Source organism: Malaclemys terrapin, chromosome 7, assembly GCF_027887155.1.
Source record: "Malaclemys terrapin pileata isolate rMalTer1 chromosome 7, rMalTer1.hap1, whole genome shotgun sequence".
Taxonomy (NCBI): domain Eukaryota; kingdom Metazoa; phylum Chordata; order Testudines; family Emydidae; genus Malaclemys; species Malaclemys terrapin.
Genome location: NC_071511.1, coordinates 102,020,362 through 102,037,180, shown reverse-complemented (window position 1 = coordinate 102,037,180; position 16,819 = coordinate 102,020,362). Strand labels below are relative to the sequence as shown.

The following is a 16,819-nucleotide window of genomic DNA, read 5'->3' as shown; positions in this document are numbered from 1 at the left end:
TGTGACACTGCCAGTAGTTGGAGTGGTCTCCTCTTGTTCTCAAGGGGACTAAGCAGACTCCTTATTGTTACCTACAGCATGGAGGTGCGGAGGGTGAGGTGCTGAGTATAAGGGTAGGACTGTCCCACGCCAGCTCATTCATTACAGACATCCCTAATTTGGCTCTAGCTGTTTAATCTCCATATTGTCTTCATGAGGAAAGTAAGTCTTTCCACAGATCTTAAAAGATTTTGATTCAGACCTTATATCATAGAATTATAGGACTGGAAGGAACCTCAAGAGGTCATTTAGTCCTGTCCCCCACACTCATGGCAGACTAAGTATCATCTAGACTATCCCTGACATGTGATTGTCTAACCTGCTCTTAAAAATCTCCAATGATGGAGATTCCACAACCTCCCTGGGCAATTTATTTCAGTGCTTAATCACCATGACAGTTAGGAAGTTTTTCCTAATGTCCAACTTAAACCTCCAGTGCTGCAATTTAAACCCATTGCTTCTTGTCCTATCCTCAGAAGTTAAAGAGAATTTTTTTCTCCCTCCTCCTAGTAACAATCTTTTATGTACTTGAAAACTGTTATCATGTCCCCTCTCAGTCTTTTCTTTTCCAGACTAAATAAACCCAATTTTTTCAATCTTCCCTCATAGGTCATGTTTTCTAGACCTTTTGTCATTTTTGTTGCTCTTTTCTGGACTTTCTTCATATCCTTTGCAATCCACTGAGAAAGAATTTGGGTATAAAAAAGCTACACAAATACTACATATGTACAATGCCGGTGTTGCTGTTAATCTCTAATCTTACATTAGATAAAAGTTTAATGATCATTAACATTTGTAATCCATATATATATAATTATTATCTTTATGTAATTACTTCATTAATTATCTTTAAGAAGGAGTAAAAGTATATTAATTACATACACAGAGGATATCAAATTTAGAAGTGTTGCAATGACAGTGAGGTAGGGCCCTAAAAATCAGTCCTGGTGCACTTCTCTCTCATGGCTTGTGGACATTTCTGCACACACATCTGGAGTTTGGGGATCTCTAGATGCTTGATGTTGGGGCCTTGGGGATCCTGATTCTCCAAGTCATTTAAATTGGCATATAAAGGGACAAAAATAGCTGGTCTGTATTAAAGTGCTACCTTTATGTCTCCTCTCCTTCACTCCCCAACATGATTTAGAAGGTACAAGGTTACAAAACAGAGAGATTGGATGGGTACATTGAAAGATCATGATAGTCCTTTACTCAATCTCTGATTTCCGCAGTTCAATATTTTAAAAATTAGAACAGAATCCATAATGAGAATCAGACCTTATCCTCATCATTCTCTGTTGGTTTGCTTTTCCTGTCGGTATGTAAAATCAATGTTGGTGGGCAGGAGGCTCTGCTTGATTCTTTGCCTTTATCTGTAAGGGAAAATATATATATATTTAAATTCACAATAAACATATTTCTAATGACCCACTGAGATATCTCAAGAGTTTATATTCTATCACTTTGGAACTTAGAGTTTAGCTGTAAAGACAGAGTCCCCATTAGTGAATAAGCTGGATGGGGAGACAAAATGTTCCATTATTTAAAATGAGTGATTGTGGTGTTTGGTAGAAGTGATCTATTCAGTTTCCAAGCGAATGTGGCCACATCACAGGACCAGCTGGAATCCTCTATAAGATGTTGGGGTGACATTATACTAACAATGCTAGGTCAGGGATAGAACAATGAGCCTGTAGCGCTGGCAAATATAGGAAATATAAGCATTCATGAGCTGTCTGGACTGTGTATTTATGAATTCCATCCTAGCACATCATCCAATTCAGGACAGCATGTTTTTTCTAGAACAAGGAATATAGAGAACTCCATGGAGCTCTGAATCTTCTCCTACCTACCTCAAAATTCCCTCCCCACACAAAAGGAAAGGACTATATTACGTTACAAAATGTTGACATACAGTAATATATTTTACTGTGATACATTCAAACACACCGTAACTTGCTGATTATTTACTGTACTGTAGTCTCCATCCTGCTCCTATGGAAGTCAATGGCAAAACTGTCTTTGACTTCTACAGAAGCATGATCATTTGTCCTTAGCTGCTTAGAGCATGGAAGAAACTGGAAAATCTTTTGGAAGTTCATTGTCTCCAGAGTTTGTTGGGCTATCGTCTCCTCAATACAGTGAAATTGTTTTAAGAAAACATTTAAGGGACTGACCGAAGTCTGGCTGCTTAACAGAAGTGGTTCAATAAATGGAAGTATAAAAATGCATTCAATAAGTTTGGGGATATCTTAAAGTTGTTCTTTAAAACAGGAGGTTCATAATTAGAGTGGTCTTCAGTACTACAGATTTCATTCTATTTACTGCTGTGTACCTTAACCCCATTATACCCATACAAAGTGACTGCAAATTGGGTGTAAAATAATGCCCTATCAGAATAGTGCATCTTACACTCACTTTTGTATAGGGCAAACAGCAACATAAGGAGTACAGGCAGTGGAGAAATAGCCCCTGACTTGTGTGATAAAAAGTGTTCAAAATGGATAATAGGATACTTTGGCTCTTTCCTACAATACTACTTTGCCACTCAGTGAAGACAATGAAGTTACACTGGTGAGTAGCAGAGTGGACAGCGAGGCCTATGCGCGCACACACAAATTTCCCCCTGTTAATTGACAAATTTAGCTCCAGAAAAGATAAGATCTGGACTATTTTTGATCCTTAAAAGAGAATGTCTCTCCTCATTCTCCTTTCCCTGATATGTCTATTTATTGATTCCTTCATCATTAACTTGCACTCCCTCCATAATCACATTGTATTGGATGTGATTCTCTTCTTACTTCCAGTAGCTTTAAGCTTTTGAAACTCAATTGACTTAATTGGAATTACCCCAGTGTGAGTGAGTGAGTGGAGATATATGCCCTATACACTGTATTACACAATCTGAATTCAGGATTGCCACTTCTCACTAGAAATTTTTAGCAGTAAAGGTGATTAACCACTGGAATAAACTTCTAAAGGAAGTGTTGGCTTCTCAATCTTTGGATGTCTTCAAATCAAGATTGGATGCCTATATGGAAGATATGCTTTAACCAAACACAACTTATTGTGTTCAATGCAGGGATGAAATTCTAGGGTCTGTGATATAGGGATCAGAATAGATGATCTAATGCTCCTTTCTGGCCTTAAAATCTATTAATCTATCAAATGGACCTGTAGCGGGGTGGTCACCCGCTCCTCCCTGGGAAGGTTTAAAACAGCCCTGGGAGAGGGCTGTGGCAGGGGAACAGCTGGGCTGATTGGGAGGAAGCAGGCTCAAGTGGGGCCATGCCCCAATCAGGCCCAGCTGGCCCCTATAGGAGGCTGGGAGCCAGGAGCTCAGCAGAGTCTCTCTCTCTGCGTTCAGAGAGAGAAGGGCCTGACTTCAGGGAGTTAGAAACAGGGTACCTGAGTGGAGCAGGGCTGGGGAAAGGCAGAGGGGGCGGGGAGCTCCAGCCTGGAAAGCCCCAAGCTGCGGCCCAGCATAAGGCTATTAGGTACTGGGTTGCAGGGGGCAGCCCATGGGTAGGCAGAGGCAGCAGGTCCTAACCCCTTTGCCTGTGATGAGTGGCTGATGCTGCAGTCTGCCCCAGTGAATGGGGGCTAGATGGAGACTGGGCAGTAGCCAAGACTGAGGCGAAGCGGGGATAGTGGGTGGGGGTTCCCCTGGGTGGAGAGACCCAGAGTCTGGGGGTACTGCTGGGGGGGCAGCAACCCAGAGAAAGGGGTACCGGGGTCCTGAGAGGGACATGGGGCCAGTGGCAAGGCGAATCACCAGCCTGCAGGGGGCGCTCCAGGGTGCTGGAAGAGCTAATTCCCAGAGACAACCAGCAGGAGGTGCCGCAGGGGTGAGTCCGCACGCTGCAGAACCCCACACCAGGAAGTTCAGATCTCCAAAGTTCAGGGATATTTAGCTGTAAGGTTTCTCTGTTTGGAATCCTCCACTACATCTCACCAAGCAGTGATGATGCTTCAACATATCCAAGCTAAAATTTCCTGCAGTAGCATTTACATACAAAATAAACATTACCATATTTTCCTAAATTCGTAGATGAAGAGCTCTGATCACGAGAGCCCTGTACAAATTATGGAAAGGAGAACTGGATCATGCAGAAATGAGTCTTCTTATAACACACCCTTTGGGACTATCGTGCATCTGAGAGCCCTTAGGAAATATTAAGCCTGCTTCACAATGAGATAGCCATTTTATATTTTGTCACTTAGTAATATTAACAGATTATTCATAGTCCAAGCAATAGCTTATACTTGAACTCTCAAAGAGATCTGTTAACAATAGAACATAAAGATGAGGAGATGCTTCCATCTTAGATCCAGCTTGGTGGGATGAGGGCAATACATAAGGGCATTCCAACATCCTGGTTGCCAACCACTTTAGCTTGGAGTTCAGGAACGGTTGTCAATCTGCAAACTATAGTCTCTGACTTTTGTTCAGTATCTTACAAAAGGTATATTTGCAATGATTATTGGAGAATTCATTATAAAGTACGATTATTGCAATGCTCTTTCGAGAATGCATTATAAAGCAGAACCACATACAAGAATACTACACACAAATAGTATGGATGTTACTCAGAGTCCAGAGTGTGAACATGTTAGCAAGCACATAACAGAAAACAAAATGACACAAACAATCATGCACAACAAAATTCCAGTCTGACCATTACTCTCCTAGTAAGTGAATAGAGACATTCTCCTTTTATCTATTATTTCTCCAGTGATGTCTTCCCACTGGCATTCTATTTGCCTCCGTTCTTCACAGGAAGAATGATTCCAGCCAATGCTGGTGTGCTTCCCCTCAGCACACACTTCTCAAAATCACAATACAGCCATTATTTTGTACATAAATGAATAGGTAGGAGAACCTGATTTTTAGAGTGATTAATCTCACTCACATTGTTTTTGCTTAACATTGTAAAATGAGATTAGAGATGCAAACAGCCCATCTGACATAACAGCCTCTCACAGATCCCCTCACCCAAGTCTAAGGGCTTGCATCCCATACGTCTAGGAAACAAGAAGCTTGACGTTTTCCCCGGATTGTATTAAAGCCATGATGAACTAGAAATTTTAAAAAGTGAACACCACTCTGGAGAAAAAGTGGTGGATGCATGTAAATATTTGACACTGCTTCACCAAAGTGAAAATATATATTTTAGGGGGTGATGGAGAAATCACTTTTTCCAGAAAGGATTTGGATTAGGTGTTCTCTTGTTAAATGTTATGGGTAATCAGGAGGAAGACTGAATACATTTATCAATTGATTTCCCCATTAGAGTAGGGAAGAGTGCAGAATGGCTATTACATATCCAAATAATCTCTAAATATATTTTCCTACACTAGACATCTGTTAATACTGGACCAAAGCATTAAGGGCAAGATTCATGTCTGGTATCACACAATGAAGTCACACCTGGCATGAATTTGACTGTAAGTATTCCAAACTATAAGCAACAAAGAGTCCTGTGGCACCTTATAGACTAACAGATGTATTGAAACATAAGCTTTCGTGGGTGAATACCCACTTCACCATATTGAATTTCTCAACATGCTAATCTCACAGACAGAAAGTTTCCCAAATCAAAAGGAACACCACAGTGATTCTGGTAGATGAAACTTCAAACATGCTGAGAAGGAGGTTGTGGTGTGCATATATATGTAATTGAAGAGAGATGTCTTCTTAGGGAGGAGCATCCTGGACTGATGCATGACTATGCTTTTTGTGTTTTGGTTCTGTTGCTGATTGTAATCGAGTGAGTCACGGGTCTCTCTCTCTCTCTCTCCTGAAGATTTTATTTTTGTTTTTATTGTTTGTCCTTTTCCTTAATCTGAAGTAAAAGTTCTCATTAGACTGAAAAATATATTTTGTTCTTTGTTTTGAAAAAAAAAGATTAAAAAAACCCTTCAAAACCTGTTTGTTAACAAAATTAGAGAGAAGTGATATTTGAGAATCCAAGCTGACTCTCACCATCATTAGAGAAATTTCCAAGATGACTCTCACCATCATTAGAGAAATATAGAGGATGCACCTACAAGAACCTAATCCAGACTCAACTCTGATATTATGTTACCACTGTTCTAGAGTTGACACCTCTGAAATCTTTCTCAGATTTGCAATTTCTTCTGAATTGTTTCATAAAGTCATTCCTGTCCATTAGCTCTGCTCTATGATATCTTCCATTAGTTTGATTCTCTCTTCAGTGTCAGCCTCAGAGCCAACTTCTGGTTGTTTGTCTTCTCTTTATTTTCAATACCACAATAGGTTTAGTTCTCTGCTTGTATTTTACCAGTGAAATTCCAGATGTTCAACTTTTTATCTGAAACTGCAGAAGCAATGGACAAACAAAATGTGTTATTCATAAATTCCTACCCCACCGATAGGGATTTTTAAATTAAATATTCTTAATGTGCCTGCTGAAAAAACTGGAGAAATTTCCTTTTGTAGACGGTACTTCTTTAATAGACATTGATTTTGCTGCAACTTCAGCGGCGTGTGGATTAACCTGAGTATCTAGGCTTTTTACACACATAATTGCCTCTGGTGCTGGGCCTATTCTAGCACAGCAGAACTTATTCTATAGCTCTCTGAGGGTTAGCGCTAGTGTAAAATATAACATGTCTAAGTACTCCTTGCTTTGTGCTCTTCTACAAACTCTGATGCTCTTGTCAAGAAATAATCCCTGTGTGGAAAACAAATTATTTCATGATGGAATAGTCAAGACACTAGATGACTATAAAGGTAAAGTAACAAAATACTCCTAATTACATAATTATAATCAGAAGCAAGAAAACGTGAGGCAAAATCTTTTGTTCATGAATGCCTAATAAAATGGGGATTGTGATTTTTTCCCTCCCAGTTTAGGGGGAAATCACAATAGCCCTTCCTCCAGTTCTTCCTTCTGACTTGGATGATCCAAGGAAGAAGCTATTTTATGTTTTATTTAGTATTAATCACTGTCTGGTTTCAAAATTGGTCAAGATCTCTTTGTTTCTTATTCATATGTATTTATATATATAATGTATATATTTATAAGTGTGTGTGAGGAGCTCAAAGGAAAGAAAGAAAGCAATAGTAAGTTTAAACAGTCACAGTTGTAACTTAATTGGTAAATAGAATAAATTCATTTGGTACATATATGAAATATTGTTGAATATGGGATGGGACACTTAACTAAGCAACTCCTCAACACCTTGTTCATAGACCTGAAATGGCAGGAATTAACCAAATGAGATACACAAAGACATGACTACATCCCAAGCAGCTAAGACTGAGAGCACACACAATTACTAAACTGCTGCTGAGATACTGACATTAGTGAATGGTGACAAGGTGACAAAAAATGGAGGCCTACAAATTCAGTCAATGTTCTTGTATTTTTGTATATATGGGCATCTAACCTTCGCTCCACCCAAATATCTCCCACTCCAGACAGAATCCTGGCACCAGTGCAATATACTCAATTGGAAGATATGTGACTGCATTCTTCTGCAGATAGGATTATACACATACTCACAAAGAACAATGACTTTATGTGAAAGCAATAAGAGGGAGTTGAATGTTAAGCAATAAGTATGGCTTCCAGACCTTTGTGTCTCTCTTTCTTTTCTTCTGTCAGAAGTAACCTGGTTGTTACATTCTACATATATAGCCAAAATATAATGCTTTTCCTTGTGGAAAGGAGGAATTGAAAAGCTTTAAAATATCCTAAAATTCTATAGTACTGCTCATGGGGATGGGGTGGTGGGGAGAGGAAGTATGATCCAGGATGGTAACATTCAAGATTAGATTTGTTGTGTGTGTGCAAGATTGGATGTTTTTTCTAAAAGCTATGCTCTAGGAATTATTTTGTGAAAGTTCTGGCATCCAACTTGTGGTTCCCAACCTCCAGTTTGTCTTCTGTCTCTGATCCACTGGTATCCTGACCTGATCCGACTCTGGTTCCCGACTCATGATTCTGATCTCCAGTTTGCCTCCTGCATCAGACCTTCCAGTAACCTGACCCAGCTGACTCTTGACTCCTGTCCCGTGACTGTGGACTCTGGCTTCAGGTACTAGGTCTGCCCACATGAGAGACCCCATGTGACAATATGTTTGCACAAAACATTTGGAAAACAGTTTTGAATAGTGAAGGAATTCAACATTCTGACAACAGACCATTCATAAACAGGAAAAAAGGTCTAACTTCACCAGACTCACTGCATGTTTCACAGATTTTAAAGCCATAAAAAACCCTCAAAACCCTCTATTCTAACTTTCTGTACAGCACAGGCCATAGATTTTCAGCCAAATGATCCCTGCATCTGACCAAAGAAATTGCAGTAGAACTAGAGTACATCTAGCTGAGAATTGTTCTTTCAGCTCAAGTCATGTTGAATTAATGAGGCAGCCTAAGAACTAGAAAAACAATCCATTAGAATTGGATTTGTCAGATAGGAAAGTAAGGTTTAGAGAATCCACTCTACACAGTGGGAAGGAAGCCTGCGCTGCCTATATGGGGAATCTTAACAGAACACCTCGAAAATTGATCTTATCTACTGAAATGAAGGACATCAAACAAGATGCATGTTTACCCTCTCTTCCAGTTGGTACATTTCTCTTCTACAGATTTATTCTTCTCCTTTTAATCAATTCTTTTTCCACTTCAATTTGAAATAAGTGTATAAAATATTCCACTGTATAACACTAATGATGCCATTATATATTTTCAGCATAATCAGACATTTTTTTCTAAACTTATCACCGTAATTAACAATGATATACTGCTGTAGTTGCTTTACTGCCACCTACTGGTATACTGGAAACTGTGCAAAAACAATAATTTATTTCTCCAACTTCTTGCAGATAGAGCTGAATGACTAATATACTTTTACAGTGTAAAAGTAAGTTGCATCAGCAACATTATCATGGTTGCTAATAGTATGTTGCTAATAGTATGTGCTAATGTCTGTACACATTTTATTAACAATAGGACTATACTGAGCTACATATTTAACCAAAAGGAGAAAACAAACCCAAGTAGGAAAGGCAGCATTCATGTGAATGCATGCTATTCCTATTATTTATGCTAATTAACTGTAATGATTCAGGGCCAGATCCTCAGCTGGTTGTAAAGCAGGAAAGCATCAATGAAAACAATAGAGCATGGCCTATTTACACCATCTTATATGCTGACCCTCAGATCCAAGATTCCTTAGACAGCATTATTATCATCCAGTTCTTGCATCTATAAAGCCATATATATTATTTCTCTTCCTAAATCTCTTCTCTCATTTCATCATACTACCCCTCTCACCCTCTGGATCCTTCCTACACTCTTTTCAAGACAGAAGAAAAATAATTCAAGCTAATCTCTAGGCTGTGATTCAGCCCTTTGATAATTCTTGTTGACATGCTGTCCTCCACTCTCTATGCTGACTTCCAAGACAATATCCAGTTTAAGATACTGGTCCTAATCTTCAAAGCTTTCAGTGGTGTGGGCTCAGGGCATCTTTTAGATCACCTAAACTTCTGGGATGAAGACTGTTGTGGTTAACAACTCTGCTACTCAGGTGCAACAGGACTTTCTACCACAAGAATCCAGAATGGTAGCTGTGGAGAATACAATAGGAAGACAGATATATATACAGAGAACATGAAAAAATGGGTGTTGCCATACTAACTTTAATGAGACTAATTGATTAAGGTGGGATATTATCAGCAGGAGAAAAAAAAAACTTTTGTAGTGATATCAGGGTGTTCTCGGTATATAAATAATCATGTTCTCTGTGTGTATCTATCTATCTATATCTATATATATCTTCCTACTGTATTTTCCACTACATGCATCTGATGAAGTGGGCTTCAGAAAGACTCTGAGTAAACTTTCATCTTACTTTCAGCTTATGCTCAAATAAATGTGTTAGTTTCTAAGGTGCCACAAGTACTCCTTGTTCTTTCTACCACAAGGATAACACTCATCTGTGCAGGAAATAGAGCTTCCTGGTGGGCCGGTCAGACTGTGGAATTAACTCGTCCGGGAATGAAGGGCCATCACAAACCTCACCACCTTCTGTTTTAAGTGCAACATATACATTTTTAAAAAACAAAAAACTTTACTAAAACAAAACACTACACTGAACACACAATTCTTCCCCCAGGAAGAAGGGGAGAGAAAGAACAAACCACATGTGACAGCTGTTAGTCACATTACTTAATACACTAGAGAATGATAGTGGTACAAGAACCTATGTAAAACAAACAGAATAGAATAAAATAGTTCCCAATCCCAGTTGCTAACAGAAAATTTAGAGATATAACTCATTTAGATAAAACATATCCACCCTAATGATTTTAAAGGTATTTCTAGAATTAGATGGGGCTTTACTAGATGCAATCCAGTTGAAATAACTAAGCATACTGTATTTGTATGCGGTCAGTTATATATCACTTCTCTTAGTAAGTCTGATAAATGAATGAACTTTTCAGAGGACCATCTCTCCTGTTTTAGCATTGACTCAAGAAAGTGAGTTTTATTATGCTGTGGCTATCACTTTTGTAAAATTCCTTATTTAGACTTATATTTTGACAGAAGGAAAAGCTACTAATGGGCCATTAAGTGTTACTTGTGATGGAGGAAAAAAATCAGTATTATCTATGTAGATTGTTGTACAGTGTTCTATAGAATATTTGCGGTGAATATAATCTGAATTTAAAAATGTTCTAGTGAGTGATGCTAGTGAATCTGTCACTACAGTACACTAAAATCTGGATTATATGCACTTCAGTTATCTGAAACTTAGTATTTTCTAAAACAGGGTCATATTAACAAAGTCCATTAATCACATTCAAATTCTCCTCAGTTATAGAACCTCAATACTCTAATGTATTCACCTGTCCCCCATGACATTTGAGTCATCAAGGTTTCACTGTATTTTTGCCTACAGACAATGTAGCTCCCCTCTGTCAATGACAATCACGATAAGGAAAGGTATATTTAGTATTGGTCATTGAATTATTTAAATGTGTGTGGTTATGAAATATAATTACCAGAGAAACATAGTTGTACCGGAACAGATGTCACTGTTTTGTGTCTAACCTCTGATTTTACTAATACATAAGCATATGACTAACTTTATAGATGTAAGTAGACCTAGCTATTTAAATCAATGGAACCACTCATATACATGAATTTAGGCACAAGCTTCAGTCTTTTTCAGAATCAGGGGCCTTTTTTGGTACCTTGGCTACCACAGTGGCAAGTATTTGATGTTTCAGGGAAAAGTTCACTCAGAGCACTAGCTCAGTTATGCAACAGTGTTCTGTGGGGAAAAAAAACATTGAGAAGATGTTCACTATATCTTCCCTTTTGTATCTCCCCATATTACACCTCTACCCTGATATAATGCTGTCCTCAGGAGCCAAAAAATCTTATTGCGTTATAGGTGAAACCGCATTATATCAAACTTGCTTTGATCCGCCAGAGTGCGCAACCACCCTCTCCTCCCCCTCCCCCCCCCGGAGCGCTGCTTTACCACGTTATGTCCGAATTCATCTTATATCGGGACGCGTTATATCGGGGTAGAGGTGTATTTGCCCAGCATGAGAGTTTATAATCCTTGTGACATTCTGACACTTGCACATCTGGTTGCAAACATTAAAAGGTGTATTGCTTTTTGAATTCCCCCAAACTATTTGCCCGTGGCAGGGAATTACCACAGATTAGTTACACACTGTGTAGGAAACTATTTCCTTCTATCCATTTTAATTATTTGCCTTTAGAGGTCACTTCATTTATGCATTTACTCAAGGTCTGAAAATGTTCAAACTTGGCAAAGATACCAAGAACTACTGTAGTACAGTCAGAATACACAAAGTGCAGCACTGCACAGTTATCGTCCTAGCTAGAATATACATTTATGATACATATGATAAGAAAGAGATATCTAGTTCCCCGGAAAGTTTATGTTTTGTTTTGTTTTATAAAGATTCAAATTCTGACCTTTTTAGGGATGTTTTCATCTCAAGGTAGTTTTCTCTCCCCTTTGTTCTGTATCCTGCATAGATGGGAACTTTTAAAATGGAGGCTCCTCTGACTCCTTTGCAAACACCTCACAGTGGTGTTTTGCTCTCTTTGCTTCTTTCTAGGGTCCAGGCAGGCAAGGTCCAATAAGCTCCAGTACACTTTTGATGGAAAAAAAGGGAGATCTATAGATGGAGTTTCCCTAACACATATGGATGGATCTCAGCCGGGGCAGGAAGGGAGCAAAATGGTACACAGGTAGGTGTAATCTAACCTAGAAGCCCTTTCAACAATCAAGAAAGCATTGCACAGTTCTCGTGCATGCTACCTTCTATATTTCTTCAAACAGAAACTTTGATATGGCAACACACTGGAAGGTAAGAGATTTGGGTTCTCAGCTCTGTTACTTAGTCACTTTGTGACCTTGGGCAAGTCATTCTATCTTTGTGTGACTCATCTGCATAATGAGGACAATCGTATTTAACCACCTTTGTAAAGCACTTTGAGATTAGTGGATGAAAGGCCCTGCACAATTGTGAATTGTTATTGCTTATTGTTATTAATTTGATTTTTCCATTGAAGACAAGGACCACTGAAAGTGCTAACTTGTAGTAATCCATGGGAATACTGTTGTGTCATCTTGGATAATATTAAAGAATAACTCATGGCATGACTTTCCTTCACTGAAATTACCAGGAAATCAAACAAGAAAAACTGAGAAAGATGAATGAGTTTTATATTTATAAGAAAAAATGAAGCAAAAGTATAATGCTCATCTTATTTACATTACATGGGTAAGTGGGAAAATGTAATGATTGCTGTTCTACACCTATGACATTTCAATGAGCCTGGCGCAATAGTGCTTGTTTGATTGAGGAAACCTATTGAACAAATGTCATACCAGCCTTACAGAAAATATTGATAGTCACAAAAAGGCTCTATACAATCAAATCACCAAACATTATGATGGATAAAATGGGGAGGTTGGTTGTTTTTCAGTCTGTCAATAAGAAGATTATTAATGGGGTCTCAGAACAACTATAAATCTTGTTACCCACCTGCAATTGGCTACACAACTGCATATCAGAAAGACTCTGAGTAAACTTTCATCTCACTTTCAATGCATTCCTTAAACAGTATTAAAGTCTATTTACTCCAAAGGATTTGCTTTCAACAAGGAAACATAACACAATTTAGCACAGTCCTCTCATTCTTAATGATTCACATGCAGGGTTTTTTTGGGTCTCCAAGCAACATAACTCTGCAGGAGATGAAAGCAGTCTGAAGAGTAGATCATGACTGAAGAAAGACAAACACATTTGAGTTGAAATACATCAAAAAGGAAACACACAAACTTCTCTGAAGTTTTCCAAAATATCTCTCGATGAAAATATGACTAATGCCTGAAAACTGTGTGTGGACATGTGTAAGAAAGACAGACAGAGAGAATATTCAGTGCAATCACAAATAAATCAGAAGATCTTATTTGGGAACAGACGTAACAAGAAAATAGTCAACTCTCCTCTTCAGGGGAACCTATGATTCCATTAATGTATTTGTATAGAACAGCCCATAATTATGTATTCCATGGGACAAACCTTCAGTCCAGCCTACTCCAGACCTTAATTTTTATCCCAGGTGTATTTTACCAGCACAATTTAGGTGACTTGAACATGGCTGCACTGTAATTTCTGAGCACAAAAACGTAGATCAGCTTCTGAAATGTGACCATCTCATTCTACATCTCTGAGTGCAACACATTGTTTGTGCTAATATTGCTTAAATATAAAAGATCTGATATAATTAACCAGGACTAGAAGCTATTCATTCTTGAATAGGCCCCAGTATTTCTCAAAAAAAATATGCCCTAGAACATGTGCTTACCGACATGTCCAAATGGTGGGGGGGTGAGGAGGGGGAGGTTGCAACCGCTTTCTCTTCCTTTATGCTAGATGGGGGAGGGGAGTTCTTGAAACTTTTTTCTGTTGTAACATGGGGTCAGGGTATGGACAAGCTGGAGAACCTATGGCTTATCTATTCTTCCAGCATCATGAGGTGCCTCAGCTCAATTCACCCCCTCATTCTAATAAGGAAGAGAAAGCACTTTGCTTAGTCCAAAATCAGTCATCCTACACTAAAATGAAGCTGTATTCATGGTCGGTCAGTCAGTATTTCACATAGTTAGAAAAGTATAATTACAATTTCACATCAAATTCCAGTCTCCCTTTAACCATGACTTGCCATATGTAAATATGAATTAAGACAAAGCCTCGAGGATCTTTCACACCTTTGGGAAGGACCAGTTCCCCTCCTTCCAACCACATCCTCTCACCTTCAAACACATGCACATTTAGATGGCTGTGGACACAATACTTGGATCAGCGGAGCACATCAAAAAGCATCCTCTGTGGTTTCAGACAGTCTGACTCTACAGACCAACCGTGACACTACTGACGTGGAACATGAGAGGTCTAATAATGGCTCCAGAAATTAATCTTTTGCACCACCAAATGCAAAGCTGCTGCCAAGTGCCAAGCAGGGAAATCAGGATCTAAAATATTTTGAACAAGCTCCTAAATAACCAGAGTAAATTCTGTAGAATTTGCACAGCATTTTTTTTTCAGTTTTGCATTACTATGCAGTATGGGAAATATGATTCGGTCACAAGTACACAAATATGGAACATATGGTTTAGTAATATAATAAGTACACTGAAACCTACACACACCTGTTAATGTCTGATCCATGAAATTGGTTGCCATGAAAGTCACAGCTGGTGTAGATACAGCAGCAACCCTGGTGACTTGCGTTGGCATCAAAGGAGTCATATGAGCATCCACTCTAGAAGCAGCACCTGCATACAGACCATAAGGAAAACATTACTTTTTTTCCCCACTAGATACATTTACTAAAAATGGACTTTGCTTGTGCAATCTAATTTCAAAATGACTTTATTCAGTTGTCGTTAAATATAACTGGGCAAATACTTCAAAGCATTTTTGTGAATAATCATTTGAATGTTTAAACTAATTTATTTTCACGCACCTTTTTGTGTTTGCTATATTCACTGGCAGGGATGTTCATAGAGACTGAATTTTAAGCAAATATTGGAGAATAATCACAGAAGGTGATTCAGAATTAGTTAACATGGAACAGTTTTGTCAGGAAACAAATGTTCAGGGATACGCTCATCCAATCAAGAAACAGAATAAACCAAGTAGCCTATTTGCCCATCATAACTAACCAACACAGCTCTATTTTCTAATGCAGATTACTCACAGTGAACTGCTTCTGGCCAAGAATTATTCTCCAAAATTATTTGGCAAATGATTTAAAACAAGAGTACATCCAAGAAAATCACAATCTTCTCAGACACTTCAAAAACTGAAAAAGTCTAAATGAATCAAATACATTTTTTATGATGAATTAGTCGCTGTCGCTCAGCTCCATTGCTAAATCTATGCTATTTAAAACTGAGCTACTTAGTCCTTAAGATACATTTCAATTTAGAGCTACTGACAAATTCATTGTTAAAACTTAAGCATTAATTTTGAGCTATGTGTGAGTTTACTCATATAACGTCTACTCTGGCCAAGAATAATGTAGTATGACCAGATTTTTCCAGTCTTTTGCTCCACTGAATAGTATAACTGTATTTGGGGTAGTTGTCAACCCCCCTTTTTCTATATTATACAGTAGTGTGTGGGGAATATTTCTGTAGTACTTGCTCTTTATTGTAGCGGGAATCCATAAAAACTCCATAAACACACTTGGAGTCTTTTGACTCTCTGATTACAAGTTTTTGAAGGAAGGTTAATAAGCAAAACTATTAACATATAAAATATTGATCATGCTGTTGACTATAACCACCATTTCTCAAAATAAATTATATATCTTAAATCAGACTTATTCCTTTAAAAGTACTATTTGTGATTGTTTATTCCATTGGTAGCAACTCAATCGAGTATTTCTTATTCATATCTGAGATGTAAATAAGCATATACAAAAATAATGTTAGGAATTTAAAATACTTTTATAATTAGATCCACAATAACTTTAGAACTCAGTGGTCAAAGATACATAATGCACCCTAGCCACAGACAACTGAAGAGATTTGGCATGTTCAAAGTGTCACACTTCTGGAAACAGTCAATTTAAAGTAACAGAAAGAAACCATTTATGTGTGTATTCTGCTGCTTAGCATACATATCCCCTAATGGATTTTATATAAGATGCTCATGCAAAGAGAATAGAATAAACTACTCCTGTTGAAAATCCAGTAAGTCTCACCCACCTCCTCCAGCTTTCATATTCAGGAGACAATAGTGAGATCTATTATTCGACTGAGAGAAACTGCCCCAGAAAGTGGTGAAAGCCACAGTAATTGAATCACTCACACCTTTGGGCAAACTCTGGGAATGTATTGTAGTGACCTATGTCATGCAATGAAGCCGGTGATTTGATCTGTAGGTTTTGTCCAGTTCTAATTTCTAAGGGACAGATTGTCCTCACCCACCATGGGAAGGACTAGGACCAAGGGAAAGTCCCATTGATTTCTGTTGCACACTTTACAAAAAATGATCCTGTCACAAATGAGGTTCTGGCTCCCAATAGGGATAAACTGCCAGGGATAAACTCTTTTACCTGCCACAGACTCTTGAACTACTGAAGGAGTTTCTACAGTACAGAGGAGTCTGCAGAAAATGTAATGAGTGCTCAGGCTGCTTTAACTTTAATTGGTTTCCTGTTGGTGGGGAAAACGC

At 38.3% G+C, this 16,819-nt stretch overlaps 1 protein-coding gene across 2 annotated transcripts in view; it reads right to left on the bottom strand.

The window, feature by feature from the left end:
- TCERG1L (transcription elongation regulator 1 like) overlaps positions 1–16,819 on the bottom strand; it is a 225,551-nt gene that overhangs the window by 43,010 nt on the left and 165,722 nt on the right. For both annotated transcript variants that reach the window (XM_054033548.1, XM_054033547.1), the window contains exons 5-6: positions 14,785–14,910; positions 1,318–1,412 (exon numbers count right to left, since the gene is read on the bottom strand). In XM_054033548.1, coding sequence (XP_053889523.1) covers positions 1,318–1,412; positions 14,785–14,910 — 221 coding nt within the window. The remainder of the gene's footprint in view (positions 1–1,317; positions 1,413–14,784; positions 14,911–16,819) is intronic.